General features: G+C 44.2%; 1 protein-coding gene and 1 long non-coding RNA gene across 6 annotated transcripts in view; one reads left to right on the forward strand and one right to left on the reverse strand.

Moving 5' to 3' along the window:
- fancd2 (FA complementation group D2) overlaps positions 1-22,695 on the forward strand; it is an 84,243-nt gene that overhangs the window by 22,414 nt on the left and 39,134 nt on the right. For all 5 annotated transcript variants that reach the window (XM_061932630.2, XM_061932626.2, XM_061932629.2 and 2 more), the window contains exons 15-23: positions 842-988; positions 1,080-1,214; positions 1,296-1,427; positions 9,339-9,443; positions 9,520-9,629; positions 9,702-9,756; positions 9,861-9,980; positions 19,757-19,830; positions 19,909-20,052. In XM_061932630.2, the coding sequence (XP_061788614.2) occupies positions 842-988; positions 1,080-1,214; positions 1,296-1,427; positions 9,339-9,443; positions 9,520-9,629; positions 9,702-9,756; positions 9,861-9,980; positions 19,757-19,830; positions 19,909-20,052 (1,022 nt within the window). The remainder of the gene's footprint in view (positions 1-841; positions 989-1,079; positions 1,215-1,295; positions 1,428-9,338; positions 9,444-9,519; positions 9,630-9,701; positions 9,757-9,860; positions 9,981-19,756; positions 19,831-19,908; positions 20,053-22,695) is intronic.
- On the reverse strand, positions 821-22,619 carry LOC133578303 (uncharacterized). The gene is made up of 4 exons (XR_009811837.2): positions 21,364-22,619; positions 21,117-21,288; positions 19,857-19,942; positions 821-958 (listed from the first exon to the last, which is right to left on the reverse strand). It is a non-coding gene; the product is annotated as an uncharacterized lncRNA (long non-coding RNA).

The following is a 22,695-nucleotide window of genomic DNA, read 5'->3' on the forward strand; positions in this document are numbered from 1 at the left end:
GAAGCAGAGCTTTTATTGTGCAACTGTGCAGTCAGTCTTTGCCGTTTTGACGACAGGTACGGCGCCAGAGTCTGTTGAAATAAAGTGTTTCTCGCCTTCCTGTCGGTAATTTTAATGAGCTGGCAGCAGCCAGCGTCATCTCAGAAGACCCTCGGGTGCCGTGAATGTCAATCAAGTGACGAAAGTGACGTCATAGTGAAGATTTATGATCGCTCATTTTTAGGACTATTTTTTTAATACCTGGCTGGTGATCGACTGACACACCCTCCACGATCGACCGGTAGCTCGCGATCGACGTAATGAGCACCCCTGCTTTAGACCCAGCAGATTTGGTCACATTTTCAGGAGACCCATAATACATTCATAAAAAAAACAAACTTCATGAATGTTTTTTTGTGACAAACAAATATGTGCTCCAATCACTCTATCACAAAAAAAATAAGAGTTGTAGAAATTATTGGAAGCTCAAGATAGCCATGACATTATGTCCTTCACAAGTGTATGACCACGACTGTATGTAATGTAGTAACGGGCACATTTATATTAACATTTAATATTTACATATTTTCGATCATTTTAAGCATACACGGCGCATTAATTAAAAAAACGCATCACGTTTGCTTTTTTTTTTTCTTCATCACTGAACTACAGTACTGAAAAAAATGACCTCTTCAAAGATATTCTAATGTATTGTCTATTACTGTGTTGGCTGTTTGCATAGGTGTTTTTAATAATGTGTATTTGTATGATGCAATGCAGTTGTACACCACTGCAAACTACCAACACACTAATAAAAACAACAACATTGTTTTACCTCTCACTCTTGCCGGTACTGCATCAGGTGATAGATCTGTTGGTACTGTTCATCCTCCACTCCACCAATGCCAACCACAGTCGACGTGGGGCTGAAAGGGTGCTGAAGGCAAAAGTGAGGACTGGCCAGATCCCTGAGATGTTGCTGCAGAAGACATTTCAGGACAACACAGAAGTGAGTCTGTTTACTACTTTAACTTTTAACTTTAACACACAGGTTGATTGAGTTTTGATTATTTGACGTGTGTGTTTGGTCCCGAGTTCAGGTCCTGAGAGGGTATTTCCCCTCAATCTTAGCCCTGGCTCAGAACTTGCTGCGCTCACCTGACCCCTGCGTTGTTCCGTTTGGTGGGCACATGTATCGACATTCATTCACTGCTTTCGACTCTTACTGTCAGCAGGTAAATATGGCATTCATTTTGAGCTACACATTTAAGTACAATCTTTTAACCTGTTTATTAAAAACCTGTGCTGCGTTGAAGGAGGTGGTGGGCTGTTTGGTCACCCATGTGTGCAGCGGTGTTGGCGGAGAGGTGGACATGGCCCTAGAGCTGCTCTGCGGTCTGGTTATGGAAAACCCTTCAGAAGTGGGGCCGTATGCAGTTTTTATTAAGGTGAGGCTGTTATTTTTGCAAAACATAATTTTAAAAAAGCCATAAAGTTTTAGGCCTACTCCTCAAAGCATCATGTCATATCATTGATCATTTCAGCAGGCTCACCTGCACAATCAAATTAATACAAGATAATTAAATGGGGTTTGATTAAATAGGCTCTGCTTTTTCATTGAGTTTTATATTATGGACTTTGCCAGGGTAAACTTGTTATGTACTTGATAAGCGGGGAGTGGGTATGGTGCCGAATAAGTCGCTAGATTTGTCGTGCTTCAAAAATGTTGCTTCAAACGGGGTGAAATGTGTGTAATTTTAACCGCAAACATTGGTAGTAACAGACAAATTTAATGTAGAAAAGGTCGCCTATTAATACGCACCCTTTCGACTTTGCGTAGAGCCCACGCAAACATTTTCAGACACGGGAATCAGCGACGCCCGATGGTGTCAATAAAGTCAATAAAGGTCATACTCACATGAAAAAAAACACATTTGCACTCCAGATATGTAGCAAGTGGTACATGTACAAACCCCATTTCCATATGAGTTGGGAAATTGTGTTAGATGTAAATATAAACAAAATACAATGATTTGCAAATCCTTTTCAACCCATATTCAATTGAATGTACTACAAAGACAAGATATTTGATGTTCAAACTCATAAACTTTATTTATTTTTTTGCAAATTATAATTAACTTAGCATTTCATGGCTGCAACACGTGCCAAAGTAGTTGGGAAATGGCATGTTCACCACTGTGTTACATCACCTTTTCTTTTAACAACACTCAATAAACGATTGGGAACTGAGGAAACTAATTGTTGAAGCTTTGAAAGTGGAGTTCTTTCCCATTCTTGTTTTATGTAGCTTCAGTCATTCAATAATGCGCCACACATTTTCGATTAGAGACAGGCCTGGACTGCAGGGGGGCCAGGAAAGTACCCGCACTCTTTTTTTATGGAGCCACGCTGTTGTAATACGTGCTGAATGTGGCTTGGCATTGTCTTGCTGAAATAAGCAGGGGCGTCCATTAAAAAGACGGCGCTTAGATGGCAGCATATGTTGTTCCAAAACCTGTATTTACCTTTCAGCATTAATGGTGCCTTCACAGATGTGTAAGTTACCCATGCCTTGGGCACTAATGCACCCCCATACCATCACAGATGCTGGCTTTTGAACTTTGTGTCGATAACAGTGGATGGTTCGCTTCCCCTTTGGTCTGGATGACACGATGTCGAATATTTCCAAAAACAATTTGAAATGTGGACTCGTCAGACCACAGAACACTTTTCCACTTTGCATGAGTCCATCTTAGATTATCTCAGGCCCAGAGAAGCTGGCGGCGTTTCTGGATGTTGTTGATAAATGGCTTTCGCTTTGCATAGTAGAGCTTTAACTTGCACTTATAGATGTAGCGACGAACTGTATTTAGTGACAGTGGTTTTCTGAAGTGTTCCTGAGCCCATGGGGTGATATCCTTTAGAGATTGACGTCGGTTTTTGATACAGTGCCGTCTGAGGGATCGAAGGCCACGGTCATTCAATGTTGGTTTCCGCTTACGTGGAGTGATCTCTCCAGATTCTCTGAACCTTTTGATGATATTATGGACCGTACATGTTGAAATCCCAACATTTCTTGCAATTGCACTTTGAGAAACGTTATTCTTAAACTGTTTGACTATTTGCTCACGCAGTTGTGGACAAAGGGGTGTACCTCGCCCCATCCTTTCTTGTGAAAGACTGAGCATTTTTTGGGAAGCTGTTTTTATACCCCATCATGGCACCCACCTCTTCTCAATGAGCCTGCACACCTGTGGGATGTTCCAAATAAGTGTTTGATGAGCATTCCTCAACTTTATCAGTATTTATTGCCAACTTTTCCCAACTTCTTTGTCACATGTTGCTGGCATCAAATTCTAAAGTTAATGATTATTTGCAAAAAAAAAACGTTTATCAGTTTGAACATCAAATATGTTGTCTTTGTAGCATATTCAACTGAATATGGGTTGAAAATGATTTGCAAATCATTGTATTTGGTTTTTATATACATCTAACACAATTTCCCAACTCATATGGAAACGGGGTTTGTATAAGCTTTACTCTAATTATGGATGTATTGTTTATTTATTTGTTAGTATCTGCATATGAAATTATAGTGCTGTATTAATGTAGTTATATTGTACATGTGGTTATATTGTAGAATAGAAAAGGGTGGAGTGCCATCTCCGGGTTGGGGAGGAGATCTTGCCCCAAGAGGAGGAGTTCAAGTACCTCAGAGTCTTGTTCACGAGTGGGGGAAGAGTGGATCGTGAGATCGACAGGCGGACAGTAATGCGGACGCTGTATCGATCCGTTGTGGTGAAGAAGGAGCTGAGCCGGAAGGCAAAGCTCTCAATTTACCGGTCGATCTACGTTCCCATCCTCACCTATGGTCATGAGCTTTGGGTTATGACCGAAAGGACAAGATCACGGGTACAAGCGGCCGAAATGAGTTTCCTCCGCCGAGTGGCGGGGCTCTCCCTTAGAGATAGGGTGAGAAGCTCTGCCATCCGGGGGGAGCTCAAAGTAAAGCCGCTGCTCCTCCACATCGAGAGGAGCCAGATGAGGTGGTTCGGGCATCTGGTCAGGATGCCACCCGAACGCTTCCCTAGGTAGGTGTTTAGGGCACGTCCGACCGGTAAGAGGCCGCGGGGAAGACCCAGGACACGTTGGGAAGACTATGTCTCCCGGCTGGCCTGGGAACGCCTCGGGGTCCCACAGGAAGAGCTGGACGAAGCGGCTGGGTAGAGGGAAGTCTGGGCTTCCCTGCTTAGGCTGCTGCCCCCGCGACCCGACCTCGGATAAGCGGAAGAAGATGGATGGATGGATGGAATAGAAAGTACTTTATTGATTCCTGGGGGAAATTCAGCACCACAGTTTGCTCACAATAGACAATAATAATAATAAATAATATAATACATACAATATATTATATATACAATATATGAATAATATAAATATATTCTACATATATTCTACTTTTAAGTGCAGTCAAGGAACATATGCATTATACAGTCGGTATGAAGGACCTCCTGTGTCGTTCCGTGTTGCATTTTGGGAGTCTGAGCCTTCCACTGAACGTGCTCATTCTCTCCGCAAGGTCCGAGTGTAGTGGGTGGGAGGTGTTGTCCATAATGGCTAGGAGCTTTGCTAGACTTCTCCTCTCTGACACCACCGCCAGAGAGTCTAGCTCCACTCCCACCACGTTACTGGCCTTCTCTACCAACTTGTCCAGTCTATTTGCGTCCCTCGCTCTCAGCCCGCTGCCCCAGCAGGCCATGGTGTACAAGAAGGTGCCCGCCACCACCGACTTGGTGAACATCTTCATCATCTTTGTACAGACCTTGAAGGATCCTAGCCTCCTGAGGAAGTAGAGGCGGCTCTGTCCCTTCTTGTAGAGTGCCTCAGCGTGTTTTGACCCATTCAGCTTGTTGTCGATGTGTACTCCGAGGTATTTATAATCCTCAGCCATGTCCACATCGACACCCCTGATGGAAACAGGGGTCTTCGGAGTACTCCTCCTCCTTCCCAGGTCCACAACCAGCTCCTTGGTCTTCATCACATTAAGCTGGAGGTGATTCTTTCTACACCATGTGACAAAGGCCTCCACCAGTGTCCTGTATTCCTCATCATCACCATCCTCAATACACCCCACTATTGCAGAGTCATCAGAAAACGTCTGAAGGTGACAGGACTCTGAGTGATAGTGGAAATTGGTGGTGTAGATGGTGAAGAGGAAGGGGGAGAGGACTGTGCCCTGCGGGGACCCGGTGTTGCTGACCAGCCTGTCAGACACACAGTCCTGCAGTCGCACGTACTGTGGTCTGTTAGTCAGGTAATCAACAACCCAGGACACCAAGGGGGCCTCCACCTGCATCGTCTCCAACTTCACACCCTGTAGCCCAGGCCGTATGGTATCGAAAGCACTGGGGAAGTAAAAAAACATGACCCTCACACTGCTCGCAGGCTTGTCTAGGTGGGTGTGGGCTCGGTTCAGCAGGTAGATGACTGCGTCCTCCACTCCCAGTCGGAGCTGGTAGGCGAATTGGAGAGGGTCCAGGTGGGGCTTGACTGTAGGGCGGAGTTGTTCCAGGACCAACCTCTCCATGGTCTTCATGATATGGGAGGTTAGAGCCACCGGCCTGTAGTCCTTCGACGTGCTGGGTCGCGTGCACTTGGGGATGGGGACCACGCATGAGGTTTTCCACAGTGTGGGGACTTCCTGCAGCCTAAGGCTCATGTTGAAGATGTGTTGGAGCACACCACACAGCTGTGGGGCGCAGGCTTTGAGCACCCTGGGGCTCACACCGTCTGGATTCACCTGTTCTGCAGACAGACACACTGGGGGGGTCTCAGGTGGTTGGGGGAGGGGGGGGGGTCATCAAGCTGAGGGAGTGTTAAGTGGGGGGAGGTAGTCCTTGGAGTTGGGGGGCTGTGAGGTCACAGTGGCGCTCTTTTATTGTGATATGACCGGAATGACAGTATTTCTTATTAATAAACAAAGCAAGCCCCCCTCCTTTCCGTTTGCCGTTGGTTCGGTCCCGGTCAGCGCGCACCGTTTGAAACCCGTTTATAGAGACATTACTATCCGAAACATCGTCGTGCAGCCACGTCGCAGTAAAACACATTAGGCTACACTCACAATATTCTTTCTAAGTAGTGGTATTGTTTATTTTGATAATTTTTAACTGTGTAAATAGGTAGGGGGTGCGTCTTTGACTTTGTGTGTGGACACAAAGCGAAAAAATTTTTTTTTTAAGACTGAATACACAAAAATATGAATAGCAGTGCAATATTTCATTTTATAAAATAATGTTATAAATTTAGGAAATTATTATATTTGACTTTTTTCAATAGATTTGAAGTTTGGGAGTTTATGACACGCTGGAGTGCAAATGTTTGGATCTCACACATCCATGCTACATACAGTATATACAACCACTACTGTATGTAACCTCATATTAGTATTACCAATCAAATATTTTTAAAAGGCAAACTTCTGTACAAGAAACACATTTATTGTGCACACGATATATTTAAATTATCTTGTATGCGTACCAATTGCCAACAAGAGCTCTAAATATTGTTCATGGGGAATACTTGTGTCAGAAAACAAAATGTCAGATTTTTATTACATGACAAAATAAACCTATATAAATCATTAATACATTTATTATCTGAACAGAGACTTGGTAAACAGAAAGCTAAAACATGAATATGTTTTCTTCATCTCAGCAATAGTGGAGCTGACACTATAATTGGTCAAATATTTATATTCAAATTCTAATCCATTTTATTAGAAATGCCGCTGCCAAGCCCTAAAAATAATCTTGTTACGATGCACGATGTATAAGCACCAATCTGAAAATATTGCCTTCTTCTTTGGAGTTGCCTTCTCTCCTCTGTCACACGATCCTTAAACTCATCACCATATTCATGAGTTAATTAGCATGACCATTTATGGATGGTATTGGGAGAAGTAGTAGCAGGACACCGGGTAGGAAGTCTTCTACGCACATTTCACTGCAGGTATGCTTTATAATAAGAAAAGTGCGTACAACAAGTGTGCGCAGCATGATTTTATAAATCCGATTTTTTTTGTGGATATGTACATTCGGAGGTTTGTGTGTACGATGGCTGGGTGATATGGACCAAAACTGATATACCGGTATTCAAGCCGAATGGCAATGTACAATATATATCGGTATCTTAAAACGTGCAAAGTGTTTAAGGTTGCCCAAGTGCTTTTATGGCTCGATAACCACTGTTGAGAGTACTCAGATTACTTTTTGTTATAAGTGGTAACGTAGCGTCTTGTTTATTCTTATAAAGTAATTCGTTAGCCGTTACTATGTTAAAGCAGTTTCGTAATTTTTTTCAATATTGTTAAGTTTATAGCCACACACTTGTCCGCAGGGATAGATGGAGCTACTACTGCCGCTGGGTATTCAGTTTGAAACTACTGTTCGGCCACTAGGTTGGTCTGCATGGGCTATGGGGAGAGACGCCACTTTCAAGCTGAGAAGTAGCTAAACATTTGACATACCTAGCAGCTGAGAAGAGTTGTGCTAAGTCGCTAACAGAACAGAACAACATAAACAGATGATATTCTTGATAAAGTCACTACAAGGAGATATATAGGTTCTCAAGCAAATTGGTGTATGTTTAATAAAGCTGTAGTCACTCACCAATAGCCAAATGCAGTTGATGACCAAAGCATTGCATCACACGGGAGTCAACAATTCGGCACCGTACCTGCCATATTCTTTTGAAAATGTTATTGTATTGCGTCGTTGTGCATCAGAGAAGCCTACATAAACATGTAAGGGGCCATATTCTTTTGAAAATGTTATTGTATTGCGTCGTTGTGCATCAGAGAAGCCTACATAAACATGTAAGGGGCGGTGTTGAGCCAAAGAGAATGAAAGCAGACAATGCCCTGTGCTGTGTCTGTCAAACGCAGCCGTGTAGAGAAGAGCAAATGACCGTATAACTGTAATACTGGTATACCGCCCAGCCCTAGTGCTTACATAATGTTTTGCTTTCAGTTCCACGCACACTTATAATAAGACCTCAAGTATGCATGAGGTGTAGAAAGAAGCAGAGTTACAATGCCACCCACCTATTGCACGACAAACTACATTCACAGAGTCCCATCTAACGTTCCCTCTAAGGTGCGCGCCTGTGCAATTGCGCACTGCTCAAGCGTCCTCTGCGCACGGCAAATATATGCTGCGCACAAAATCAAATAAAAAAATAAGCGCATAACAATTTTCGACACACGGACAAGACAGAAAAAAACAGTTTTCGTCATCATTGTTCAAATATTGTAACGTCTGTCGAGACGCTTTGAGGACATGAATCACTTTACTGTCTTTATTGTCGGCCATAAACACATAACCAAAACATTAGTTAAAAAAATTATATCTCGCAAAACTGGTCATTTTCTGCAGTACAAACCAGACCAAAAGCAACTTTGTTATATCAACAGCAGCCGCTCGCTCTTTCTTACTTGTGCCAGTGATGCGTTTACAGCTACACAAAAAGTCGGACAACTCCAACACCACACATAAAGTGTCATTGCAGGTCGTTACACTATGATTTACCTAACAAATGTGTGCTTATTCTAGTGTCATTTATTAGGAATCTTAATTTATAAATATTAATCATGAAATGCTGTTAGTATATTAAATAAATACTAATAAAAATATATTTTTTACAAACAGGAAGTTGCAGGAATGTACACATGATCCCCTGCTTACATCTCATTGTGCAACATGTGAATGTTTTAATGGGAACTAAATGCAATGTCTGAAAGGGGTACAAATTATTTCCAAAGCAGGACCTCCACCCAGACAAACAATACAAGTACACAGTTCATGAAAAACAATATTTTTTGTTATTGTCATGGTAAGTGGGCCTAAACACTTAAATTAGAAAATAACCTCATGGAAATGACTGCTGTCATTTGATCATAATAATAAGAGAATGTTGTCTGTCTATCTGTGTTGGCTCTGCGATGAGGTGGGGACTTGTCCAGGGTGTACCCCGCTTTCCGCCCGAATGCAGCTGAGATAGGCTCCAATGACCCCGAAAGGGACAAGCGGTAGAAAATGGATGGATGGATGGATGGATGGAGATTGAACTTGTTATTTAGTCAGGTTTGGGACAGGTGTGCTGCTGGTGTAGCCACAGTGTGCACGTCTGATGTTGCTCACATGGGCTCCACTGAATGCTCAGGGAGTTTTTGCGTTTGCTCACACACATGAAAAATTAGAGGGAACATTGGTCCCAACATAATGTGATCATGAGCAAACAGGTAGCGCAAAAATCTGTTAAAAGAATGCGTGTTAAACAAATTAATGAATTTCTTTCTGCAGGGAATCTTGGACTACCTGGACAACCTCACACCACAGCAGATTCGTAGACTTTTTCATCTTCTGAGCAGACTAGCGTTTAGATCACAGCAAGGCTCGCACATCCAGGTTCATGCCGCCGTTTCACTCATTATTCATTCGCAAGGGCCTTTTGTAACACCGCCATTTGCGCTTCTGACCTCAGGATGATATGCACATCGTGATTCGCAAACAGCTCTCCAGCACCGCACCCAAGTACAAACGGATCGGCATCATTGGCGCCGTGATGTTTATAGGCAGCATGGGGGCGCTCAAGTAAGAAGAGCTCATCCTGACAGATGTCCTGTCATGTCTCCATCTTACTCTTTGCATCTTTGCACCATCCAGACCCAAAACCAAAGATAATCAGAAGGACTCGTTGTCTCCTGAAACATTCAGGCAGGTCAGCAATCTGTTTTTTTGTATCCCGCAGGTTTAATTAAAGTTCTGGGTAATTGTTCTTTTTTGGGGGTTTGTTACTCCTATTTTATGACATTTGTGTTGCAGTTGTCAGCTCTGCTGGAGCTGGTGCAGTCAAGCAGTGAGACTTCACCAGAAGCTTCAGCTCTGTACTATGATGAACTAGCCAATCTGGTACAGACCTCCACTCTGGACCCGCAAGTACAGGTAAGAGTGCAGATTGAAGAACATAAAACATAATTCTAAATACGTTTTTAACGTTATGACAGCCCTCTTGATATGAAATAATGCCCACATAGTCACCTTTACACTCGTCAAGGTGGTACTGGATGATGCCTGAGGCTGAGCCAATCAGTAGTCTTAACAGTGTGCTCTGATTAGTTTGGTCTTATCTAGTACCCAACACTACTGTAGTATTGATATTTTTAGTTAATTCAGCTGTTTTTATGCTTGAAATGCTTAATTTAATGTAGAATGTGCTTTAAAAAATCTGTGAAAGAGGGAATCCAGAAACTTTGCAGCGTGGCGAGATAGACATCCGCCTAATATATGGGCAAATATATGATCGTGATCGTTGATCGCGATTCATTTGAGTCCGATCACAGGGATCAGCTCTGAGCATATTTCCTCGATCAAACATGGTGACAATGTCTGTTAGATGATATAATCCTTGATATAATTGATATAATCTTATACAGAACAATCCACCTTTATTGACCATTAACCTGTGTGTGTCTGTGAATGTGTGTAAGTTTATGTACGTTTGCGTGTGTTTTTGTGAAAATGTTTAACACGGTGTGTGCGCGACCATCTCGTTCCACCGTCACGAAAGTCAGTCTCGTCACGACGAAGTGCTGCCCGGAAGAACAAAAAGAACTATGTCTAACACTAGCATAGAAGTAGAAACACAACACTGAGAATAAGAAGCGGCTTTAGTGACACACTTAACTTTCACTATCTGCGGCGGGTCACCAATAATCCTGCCCTGAATGCGGACTTGCAGGCACTCACACAATGTGTACTTTATTTGTCCTGACTGGGAGAATCAACGCACCCACTCATTTAATCAGAAAAGGCATTTTTATATCTAAATATTTTTAATCAGACTTTTTATGTGTCTGCAAAAATATTCATGAATGTATTTTCATTCAATATAAAATACAAAATTTTAGTTTTAAAAACTCCACAATCTGGGGCACCACTTGTTTGCCAAATCACTTGTGAGAAGCACTGATGTATGTAAGTAATTCAAGAATACAAATAATAATTTACCATTTGAAAATGTTGTTTAGTAAATGCCATCCATCCATCCATCTTCTTCCGCTTATTCGAGGTCGGGTCGCGGGGGCAGCAGCCTAAGCAGGGAAGCCCAGACTTCCCTCTCCCCAGCCACTTCGTCCAGCTCTTCCCGGGGGATCCCGAGGCGTTCCCAGGCCAGACGGGAGACATAGTCTTCCCAACGTGTCCTGGGTCTTCTCCATGGCCTCCTACCGGCCGGACGTGCCCTAAACACCTCCCGAGGGAGGCGATCGGGTGGCATCCTGACCAGATGCCCGAACCACCTCATCTGGCTCCTCTCGATGTGGAGGAGCAGCGGCTTTACTTTGAGCTCCCCGCGGATGACCTATCTCTAAGGGAGAGCCCTGCCACCCGGCGGAGGAAACTCATTTCGGCCGCTTGTACCCGTGATCTTGTCCTTTCGGTCATAACCCAAAGCTCATGACCATAGGTGAGGATGGGAACGTAGATCGACCGGTAAATTGAGAGCTTTGCCTTCCGGCTCAGCTCCTTCTTCAACACAACAGATCGATACAGCGTCCGCATTACTGAAGCTGCTGCACCGATCCGCCTGTCGATCTCCCGATCCACTCTTCCCTCACTCGTGAACAAGACTCCGAGGTACTTGAACTCCTCCACTTGGGGCAGGGTCTCCTCCCCAACCCGGAGATGGCACTCCACCCTTTTCCGGGCGAGAACCATGGACTCGGACTTGGAGGTGCTGATTCTCATCCCAGTCGCTTCACACTCGGCTGTGAACCGATCCAGCGAGAGCTGAAGGTCCTGGCCAGATGAAGCCATCAGGACCACATCATCTGCAAAAAAGCAGAGACCTAATCCTGCAGCCACCAAACCAGATCCCCTCAACGCCTTGACTGCGCCTAGAAATTCTGTCCATAAAAGTTATGAACAGAATCGGTGACAAAGGGCAGCCTTGGCGGAGTCCAACCCTCACTGGAAACGTGTCCGACTTACTGCCGGCAATGCGGACCAAGCTCTGACACTGATCATACAGGGAGCGGACCGCCAAAATTAGACAGTCCGATACCCCATACCCTCTGAGCACTCCCCACAGGACTTCCCGAGGGACACGGTCGAATGCCTTCTCCAAGTCCACAAAGCACATGTAGACTGGTTGGGCAAACTCCCATGCACCCTCAAGGACCCTGCCAAGAGTATAGAGCTGGTCCACAGTTCCACGACCAGGACGAAAACCACACCGTTCCTCCTGAATCCGAGGTTCGACTATCCGGTGTAGCCTCCTCTCCAGTACACCTGAATAGACCTTACCGGGAAGGCTGAGGAGTGTGATCCCACGATAGTTAGAACACACCCTCCGGTTCCCCTTCTTAAAGAGAGGAACCACCACCCCGGTCTGCCAATCCAGAGGTACCGCCCCCGATGTCCACGCGATGCTGCAGAGTCTTGTCAACCAAGACAGCCCCACAGCATCCAGAGCCTTAAGGAACTCCGGGCGGATCTCATACACCCCCGGGGCCTTGCCACCGAGGAGCTTTTTAACTACCTCAGCAACCTCAGCCCCAGAAATAGAAGAGCCCACCACAGATTCCCCACGCACTGCTTCCTCATAGGAAGACGTGTTGGTGGGTTTGAGGAGGTCTTCGAAGTATTCCCTCCACTGATCCACAACATCCGCGAGGTCAGCAAAACACCATCCTCACCATACACGGTGTTGATAGTGCACTGCTTCCCCTTCCAGAATCGCTTCGAAGCCGTCCGGAAGTCGTTTTTCATGGCTTCCCCGAACTCCTCCCATGTCCGAGTTTTTGCCTCCGCAACTGCTGAAGCCGCACACCGCTTGGCCTGTCGGTACCTGTCCGCTGCCTCAGGAGTCCTATGAGCCAAAAGAACCCGATAGGACTCCTTCTTCAGCTTGACGGCATCCCTCACCGCCGGTGTCCACCAACGGGTTCTAGGATTACCGCCACGACAGGCACCAACTACCTTGCGGCCACAGCTCCAATCAGCTGCCTCGACAATAGAGGCGCGGAACATTGTCCACTCGGACTCAATGTCCAGCACCTCCCTCGTGACATGTTCAAAGTTCTTCCAGAGGTGGGAATCGAAACTCTCTCTGACAGGAGACTCTGCCAGACGTTCCCAGCAAACCCTCACAATGCGTTTGGGCCTGCCAGGTCTGTCCGGCATCCTCCCCCACCATCGCAGCCAACTCACCACCAGGTGGTGATCGGTTGAAAGCTTCGCCCCTCTCTTCACCCGAGTGTCCAAAACATGAGGCCGCAAATCCGATGACACAACTACAAAGTCGATCATGGAACTGCGGCCTAGGGTGTCCTGGTGCCAAGTGCACATATGGACACCCTTATGTTTGAACATGGTGTTCATTATGGACAATCTGTGACGGGCACAAAAGTCCAATAACAAAACACCACTCGGGTTCAGATCCGGGCGGCCATTCTTCCCAATCACGCCTCTCCAGGTTTCACTGTCGCTGCCAACATGAGCATTGAAGTCCCCCAGTAGAACGAGGGAATCACCCGGGGGAGCACTCTCAAGTACTCCCTCGAGCGAATCCAGAAAGGGTGGGTACTCTGAGCTGCCGTTTGGCGCATAAGCGCAAACCACAGTCAGGACCCGTCCCCCCACCCGAAAGCGGAGGGAAGCTACCCTCTCGTCCACCGGGTTGAACTCCAACGTGCAGGCTCTGAGCCGGGGGGCAACAAGAATTGCCACCCCAGCCCGTCGCCTCTCATTGCCGGCAACGCCAGAGTGGAAGAGAGTCCAGCCCCTCTCGAGAGAACTGGTTCCAGAGCCCTTGCTGTGCGTCGAAGTGAGTCCGACTATATCTCGCCGGAACTTCTCGACCTCGCGCACTAGCTCAGGCTCCTTCCCCCCCAGCGAGGTGACGTTCCACGTCCCAAGAGCTAGCTTCTGTAGCCGAGGATCGGACCGCCAAGTGCCCTGCCTTCGGCTGCTGCCCAGCTCACACTGCACCCGACCTCTATGGCCCCTGCTATGGGTGGTGAGCCCATTGGAGGGGGGACCCACGTTGCCTCTTCGGGCTGTGCCCGGCCGGGCCCCATGGGGACAGGCCCGTCCACCAGGCGCTCGCCATCGAGCCCCGCCTCCGGGCCTGGCTCCGGAGGGGGGCCCCGGTGACCCGCGTCCGGGCGAGGGAAATCTGGGTCCTTTATTGTTATTCTTCATGGAGGTCTTCGAGCTGCTCTTTGTCTGATCCCTCACCTAGGACCAGTTTGTCTTGGGAGACCCTACCAGGGGGCATAAAGCTCCCGGACAACATAGCTCCTAGGATCATTGGGACACGCAAACTCCTCTACCACGGTAAGGTGGCAGCTCAGAGAGGAGTGTTTAGTAAATGTTAACTGGAAATAAATGACTTATAGGATTCACTACACCAATGATACTTTTACTGTAGAATGTTTGCGAAGTCAAGCAAAAAAAAAAAAAACAACTTCAAGAGGAAGAAAAGTTGTTCTCTTTACGCCCACAAATGTGCCGAAAAATAAGCAAAACCGTGGCCCTAAAACCAGGTACGGACCATAGCGTGGGTTACCTGTACTGTTGCACCTCTAGTAAACACAATTGTAGATGTGAAGAAAATGACAGTTGTCAGATGTTAGCATATATTACCTCAATCAAATATGGTGGAAGAGTTTGTTACAAGATACTGCAGTAGGATGCGGTACTCTGTATAATCCTGCACCAGACAATCAGCTTGAATGGAGAAAAAAAAAAAAATCATGAGATCGGATGACATGAAAAAAATAATCATGATCATTTTTTTTGCCATATTACCCAGCCCTAGTTCAGCATTCACTCCTCATATTTTTCTCAAAATAATAAATTTTCTTTTGTTTTATATTCGCAGGGGAAAATAAATTCTCGCAATTTCTCTCTAAAATTAGGATTTTTTTTTGCTGGAAAACCATCTCAGTTGATAACGATTTATAAATGTTTATACCTGGGGATAGGTTAATTGGCAACAATAAATTGTCCCTAGTGTGTGAATGTGAGTGTGAATGTTGTCTGTCTATCTGTGTTGGCCCTGTGATGAGGTGGTGACTTGTCCAGGATGTATTCCGCCTTCCGTCCGAGTGCAGCTGGGATAGGCCCCTGCGACCCAGAAAAGGACAAACGGTAGAACATGGATGGATGGATGGATGGATGGATGGATGGATGGTTGGTTATAAAGCATTGCATGTACTGTAATACTGTACGTTTGTAGTATGTGCTAACAAAATAGTCACCAGTAGGTGGCATTATATCAACAGAGAGCTACACTACATGCTAAACTCAATCATCCTTCCATCCATTTTCTACCGCTTGTCCTTTTCGGGGTCGCGGGGGGTGCTGGAGCCTATCTCAGCTGCATTCGGGCGGTAGGCGGGGTACACCCTGGACAAGTCGCCACCTCATCGCAGGGCCAACACAGATGAACAGACAACATTCACACTCACATTCACACACTAGGGCCAATTTAGTGTTGCCAATCAACCTATCCCCAGGTCAATCAAAGATTATTTATATAGGTCACAAATGTCTCAAAGGGTTGCACAAACCGCAATGACATCCTCGGATCTGACCCCACAATGGGTCAAGAAAAAACTTAACCCAATGGGAACAATGTGAAAACTTGGGAGAGCCCGCAGATGCATGTAGACAAGTCAGCAGCGCAGAGACGTCACCAACTGATGCACAGAGGAGTGGACCACTGGTCCCAGGTCCAGACTTGGACTGATCTGTGGCCACCAAAAAACCTCTCCACATAGGAGAGGGGAGCAGAGCAGAAAAGAGAGAGGGAACATCAACTGGTCTAAAAATGGCTCTATTTAAAGGCTAGAGCAGGGGTGCTCACACTTTTTCTGCAGGCGAGCTACTTTTCAATTGATCAAGTCGTGGGGATCTACCTCATTCATATATATAATTTATATTTACTTTTTTATGAAATATATGTTTTTGTTAACAAGTTAAAGGTGTTTAATGATAATGCACGCATGTTTAACACATATAGTTAATATTGTTAATACATTAAAGGTGTTTAATGATAATACAAGTATGTTTAATACATATAGTTAATATTGTTAACAAGTTAAAGGTGGTTAAAAATAATACAAGCATGTTTAACACAAATAGTTAATATTGTTAACAACTTAAAGGTGGTTAAAGATAATACAAGCATGTTTAACACATATAGTTAATATTGTTAACAAGTTAAAGGTGGTTAAAGATAATACAAGCATGTTTAACACATATAGATTCCTTTCTTTCATGAAGACAAGAATATAAGTTGGTGTATTACCTGATTCTGATGACTTGCATTGATAGGAATCAGACAGTGGTGATGATAACGTCCGCATTTTCGAATGGAGGAGAAAAAAAGGCCTCCTTTCTGTCCAATACCACATGAAAGTGGTTGGTTTTTGGCATCTTATTTGTCCAGCTTCCGTACTCCTTTGTATACACTTTACAAGAAATACATTGTCGGCAAACTCCGTATCTTGCTAGCTTGTGCACGCCAGCTTTTTGAGACTCTTATTTTGGTAGCGCAGGCAGGATGAAGCAGAACTTTTATTGCGCAACTGTGCAGTCGGTCTTTGGAGTTTTGACGACAGGTACGGCGCCAGAGTCTGTTGAAATAAAGTGTTTCTCGCCTTCCAGTCGGTAATTTTAATGAGCTGGCAGCAGCCAGCGTCATCTCAGAAGACCCTCGGGTGCCGTGAATGTCAATCAAGTGACGGAAGTGACGTCATAGTGAAGATTTATGATCGCTCATTTTTAGGACTATTTTTTTAATGCCTGGCTGGTGATCGACTAACACACCCTCCGAGATCAACCGGTAGATCGCGATCGACGTAATGTGCACCCCTGGGCTAGAGTGTGTAAATGAGTTTTAAGATTGGACTTAAATGCTTATACTGAGGTAGCAAGTCTGTTATCGTTAGGGCATTCCAGAGTACTCAAGCGGCAATAAAAAACTTTCTATCGCCCGCAGACTTTTTTTGAGCTCTGGAAATTACTAATAAGCCAGAATTTTTAGAACATAGGTTTCTGGACGGAACTTAGGGTACAATACAATCAGCAAGATGGGATGGAGCTAGACCGTTTAGTATTTCATACGTAAGTAAACAAAAACCTCAAAGTCGCATCTTAAGTGCACAGGAAGCCAGTGCAGGTGAGCCAGTATAGACGTACAAATCCCGTTTCCATATGAGTTGGGAAATTGTGTTAGATGTAAATATAAACGGAATACAATGATTTGCAAATCATTTTCAACCCATATTCAGTTGAATATGCTACAAAGACAACATATTTGATGTTCAAACTGATAAACATTTTTTTTTTGCAAGTAATCATTAACTTTAGAATTTGATGCCAGCAACATGTGACCAAGAAGTTGGGAAAGGTGGCAATAAATACTGATAAAGTTGAGGAATGCTCATCAAACACTTATTTGGAACATCCCACAGGTGAACAGGCAAATTGGGAACAGGTGGGTGCCATGATTGGGTATAAAAGTAGATTCCATGAAATGCTCAGTCATTCACAAACAAGAATGGGGCGAGGGTCACCACTTTGTCAACAAATGCGTGAGCAAATTGTTGAACAGTTTAAGAAAAACCTTTCTCAACCAGCTGTTGCAAAGAATTTAGAGATTTCACCATCTACGGTCCGTAATATCATCAAAGGGTTCAGAGAATCTGGAGAAATCTCTGCACGTAAGCCGCTAAGCCCGTGATCTTCGATCCCTCAGGCTGTACTGCATCAACAAGCGACATCATTGTGTAAAGGATATCACCACATGAGCTCAGGAACACTTCAGAAACCCACTGTCAGTAACTACAGTTGGTCGCTACATCTGTAAGTGCAAGTTAAAACTCTCCTATGCAAGGCGAAAACCGTTTATCAACAACACCCAGAAACGCCGTCGGCTTCGCTGGGCCTGAGCTCATCTAAGATGGACTGATACAAAGTGGAAAAGCGTTCTGTGGTCTGACGAGTCCACATTTCAAATAAATTGTTTTTGGAAACTGTGGACGTTGTGTCCCCCGTACCAAAGAGGAAAAGAACCATCCGGATTATTATAGGCGCAAAGTTGAAAAGCCAGCATCTGTGATTGTATGGGGGTGTATTAGTGCCCAAGACATGGGTAACTTACACATCTGTGAAGGCGCCATTAATGTTGAAAGGTACATACAGGTTTTGGAGCAACATATGTTGCCATCCAAGCAACGTTACCCTGCTTATTTCAGCAAGACAATGCCAAGCCACGTGTTACATAAACGTGGCTTCATAGTAAAAGAGTGCGGGTACTAGACTGGCCTACCTGTAATCCAGACCTGTCTCCCATGGAAAATGTGTGGCGCATTATGAAGCCTAAAATACCACAACGGAGATCCCCGGACTGTTGAACAACTTAAACTGTACATCAAGCAAGAGTGGGAAAGAATTCCACCTGAGAAGCTTAAAAAAATGTGTCTTCTCAGTTCCCAAACGTTTACTGAGTGTTGTTAAAAGGAAAGACCATGTAACACTGTGGTGAACATGCCCTTTCCCAACTACTTTGGCACGTGTTGCAGCCATGAAATTCTAAGTTAATTATTATTTGCAAAAAAAAAAAAAGTTTGAGTTTGAACATCAAATATCTTGTCTTTGTAGTGCATTCAATTGAATATGGGTTGAAAAGGATTTGCAAATCATTGTACTCCGTTTATATTTACATCTAGCACAATTTCCCAACTCATATGGAAACGGGGTTTGTAATATGATCAAACTTTCTTGTCCTTGTCAAAAGCCGCATTTTGTACGAACTGTAATGCAAACTTTTAATGCATGCATAGGGAGACCTGGTTAAAATTTGTTATTGTAATCGAGACGAGACGTAAAGAACGCATGAATAATGATCTCAGCGTCGTTGGTGGACAAAATGGGACGGATTTTAGCGATATTACAGAGTTGACAGAAGGCTGTTTTAGTAACACTCTTAATGTGTGACTCAAATGAGAGAGTTGGGTCGAAGATAATACTGAGATTCTTTACCGAATTGCTTTGTACACTTGTTTTGTTGTCAAATGTTAAAAGGTGGTATTATTAAATAAGTGCTGGTGTCTAGCAGGACCGATAATCAACAAGTCTGTTTTCTTAGCGTTAAGATGCAAAAAGTTGCTGGACATCCATTGTTTGATTTCATTTACACACACCTCCAGACGACTACAATCTGACGTGTTGGTCAGCTTTAGGTGCATGTAAAGTTGGGCGTCATCAGCATAACAGTGAAAGCTAATACTGTATTTGATGTCACCTAGCAGTAGCATATAGATGCTGAAGAGTGCTGACCAAGAACAGAACCGAATCCTGTGAAACTCTGCACATTACCTTAACATACTCCGAGGTCATGTTGTTATGGGAGACACACTGCATCCTGTCAGTAAAATAGGAGTTAAACCAAAAAAAGGCTAAGTCTGACCAATATGTGTTTTTGCTACATAATAATAGAATGTTATGATCGACTGTATCGAAAGCAGGGCTGGGATCAAGTAGCAGCAACATGGAGGACAAGATAAGCTCACTGCTACCGTTAAAGCAAGCAAAACAGCAATAGTAAAAAGTTGCTTGTCTTGCTTGTTGCATTCATACAGTTAGAAAGATACCGATATTTAATAAAGTTTGTTCGCTTCTCATCCTACTGTCTTTCTCATACCCAGGAGAAAATCGGCAAGAGAGTCTTGGATGACTTCCAGGCTGAGTTTGTTGTGGACCTGGGTCCAAAAATACAAGAGTCAGTGATTGGCAGCTGTAACTCACATCAGTGCTTTGATGGCTGCTTTATTAATTGTGTCCTGTTCCCTGGTCGTAGCTCCTTCTCCTTCCCGGCCCGTGTCATGTACGACCTGGAAGAGGAGGAGACTCAAGCAGTCATTGCCGTCAACCTGATGCCCTTGCTGGCCAAAGATGTGCACAGTAAGGCAAAGCAGCACAATGGAGACAAGAAGGACAACAAGTCAGTCACCACACACTAGAGATCAATCTGTGCCAGTATCTGCTTTTTTTAATTAATTTTTAATTTTTATTTTTTTTACTACATAACTACATCATCAGATACAATATATGTAAAATAGCAGTATTTACCATTAAAACAATAAATCATTAGTTAAGTAGATAGTAATAACCACTGCTCAAACACCATCCCTGGTTGAGAAAAGTTTTGCTAAAGCCCAATAGTTTTTTAAATTCATTTGAAGGGGTCAAATTATGATTTAATTTCTACATTTAAAACACTTCTTTGGGGTCTACATAATATGTAATGGTGCGTCTTTGGTCAACATTTTGCATGGATTATGTTTACAGACCGTCTTCAAGCCGCTTTCTGACTGTCTCTTCAAGATGCGCTGTTTTGTAGGCAATATTATGTACGGCTCCACTTTGACAGCGACTTTTCCCGCCATCTTTGTAGTTTTTAGCGCTTTCGTAGCGAGTCTACTGACAGCTATAAGATAGAACTAGGGATGGGAATTGATAAGATTTTTCCCGATTCCACTTTTGATTCTGTTTAACGATTCTGCTTAACGATTTGGTTCCTTATCGGTTCTCTTATCGAATCTTATTTGGGAAAAAAAGATAAAAAAATGGATCAGCATCAATTTTGTTTAGTTTAGAGCTAACATGAACTTACAAAGCCAACAGTGAAGTCTTAAGAGGCACTTAGCATAGAAAAAAACATGCAACACAATATATTTCAAGCCTTATTTGATATAATGTTGATGTTTATTGCTTACAGCATATGAAAACCTTGAATTTAAAATCCCAGAAAATGTTTTTTTTTTTCTCAAAAATGTAAGCCACGATCATCAAAATGATGACAATATAAAGGCTTGAAATATCTTACTTTGCATGTAATGCCTTTACACCATATAGTTTCATATTTGAAGTTGAATTGCTGACATGAGTAGACTTTTACACAATATTAAAATGTTATGGGTTCCACCGGTATATGATGATGGAGTGAAAATGTAATTGAAAGAAAACATGCAACTTTTCTCTGACTACAATTGAACATTCACCTACCGAAGGAGCATCTATGTGTCAAATCTTTGCAAGCTTTTGACCATAAACTTAGTCACTGCTCGGTGATATTCGTCACTCCTGGCCGAGTTGCACTCTTTTCTGCCGCGCTGACGTAATCTGGAGCTATTACTGGCCGCCTCCAAACCGGCCCCATAATGTTCCTCATGCTCATCTAAATGAAAAGGCATTTATTTCAATTTAACAGGTAATAGCGCTAACATGATAGGCGGTTGTGGAAGTCCCTTACTTCCGGGTTCTTCTGGACCCCAATCATGGACATGACAGCTCCTTTTCAGGGTTGAACACTGTTTTATTTTCAGTCTTTCTTGTGCTTTTCAGCAAATGTCTTTTCGTTCGTCTGTCTCGCTCTCGCTCTCGTTCGTGCTCCCCCTCCTCTCTTCTTCCCGACTGCTGCCTTTAACAGAGCGACAGGTGATCAGACAAACACACTCAGCTGTGTCATCCACTCACCTGTCGTTAATCTCGAAGCCGGTCCCGACACATCCCGCCTCGCTGCAGGTCCGCAGGCAACGCCCCTCACAGCGGTATTAGTACTTGTTGTATTTACGTCAGATGACTTCTGCTGCCTGGCAGCGCGGTTCTAGAACGCAACGTTCATTGCATACTGTATGTTAAATGATAAATAAATAAATGGGTTATACTTGTATAGCGCTTTTCTACCTTCAAGGTACTCAAAGCGCTTTGACAGTATTACCACATTCACCCATTCACACACACATTCACACACTGATGGCGGGAGCTGCCATGCAAGGCGCTAACCAGCAGCCATCAGGAGCAAGGGGTGAAGTGTCTTGCCCAAGGACACAACGGATGTGGCTAGGATGGTAGAAGGTGGGGATTGAACCCCAGTAACCAGCAACACTCCGATTGCTGGCACTTCCACTCTACCAACTTCGCCACGCCGTCCCGTCCCGTTCAAATGTTTTAGCATATTGCTCGTATGTCCTCCTTTTGATGAAATAGCAACCTTGGAATTATTACAAATAGCGCTGTTGCAATCATTTATTGTAAAATGTCAGCAAACTTTGGTGCGCTTCTTCTGCCCGGGCACCGCCATGTTGCTGTCTGACGTCACTATACACCAGGGGTGCTCATTACGTCGATCGCGAGCTACCGGTCGATCGTGGAAGGTGTGTCAGTCGATCACCAGCCAGGCATTAAAAAAATAGTCCTAAAAATGAGCGATCATAAATCTTCACTATGACGTCACTTTCGTCACTTGATTGACATTCACGGCACCCGAGGGTCTTCTGAGATGACGCTGGCTGCTGCCAGCTCATTAAAATTACCGACAGGAAGACGAGAAACACTTTATTTCAACAGACTCTGGCGCCGTACCTGTCGTCAAAACTGCAAAGACCGACTGCACAGTTGCACAATAAGAGCTCTGCTTCATCCTGCCTGCGCTACCAAAATAACAGTCTCAGAAAGCTGGCGTGCACAAGCGAGCAAGCTACGGAGTTTGCCGACAATGTATTTCTTGTAAAGTGTATACAAAGGAGTACGGAAGCTGGATAAATAAGATGCCAAAAACCAACCACTTTCATGTGGTATTGGA

Source organism: Nerophis lumbriciformis, linkage group LG38, assembly GCF_033978685.3.
Source record: "Nerophis lumbriciformis linkage group LG38, RoL_Nlum_v2.1, whole genome shotgun sequence".
Classification (NCBI taxonomy): Eukaryota; Metazoa; Chordata; class Actinopteri; order Syngnathiformes; family Syngnathidae; genus Nerophis; species Nerophis lumbriciformis.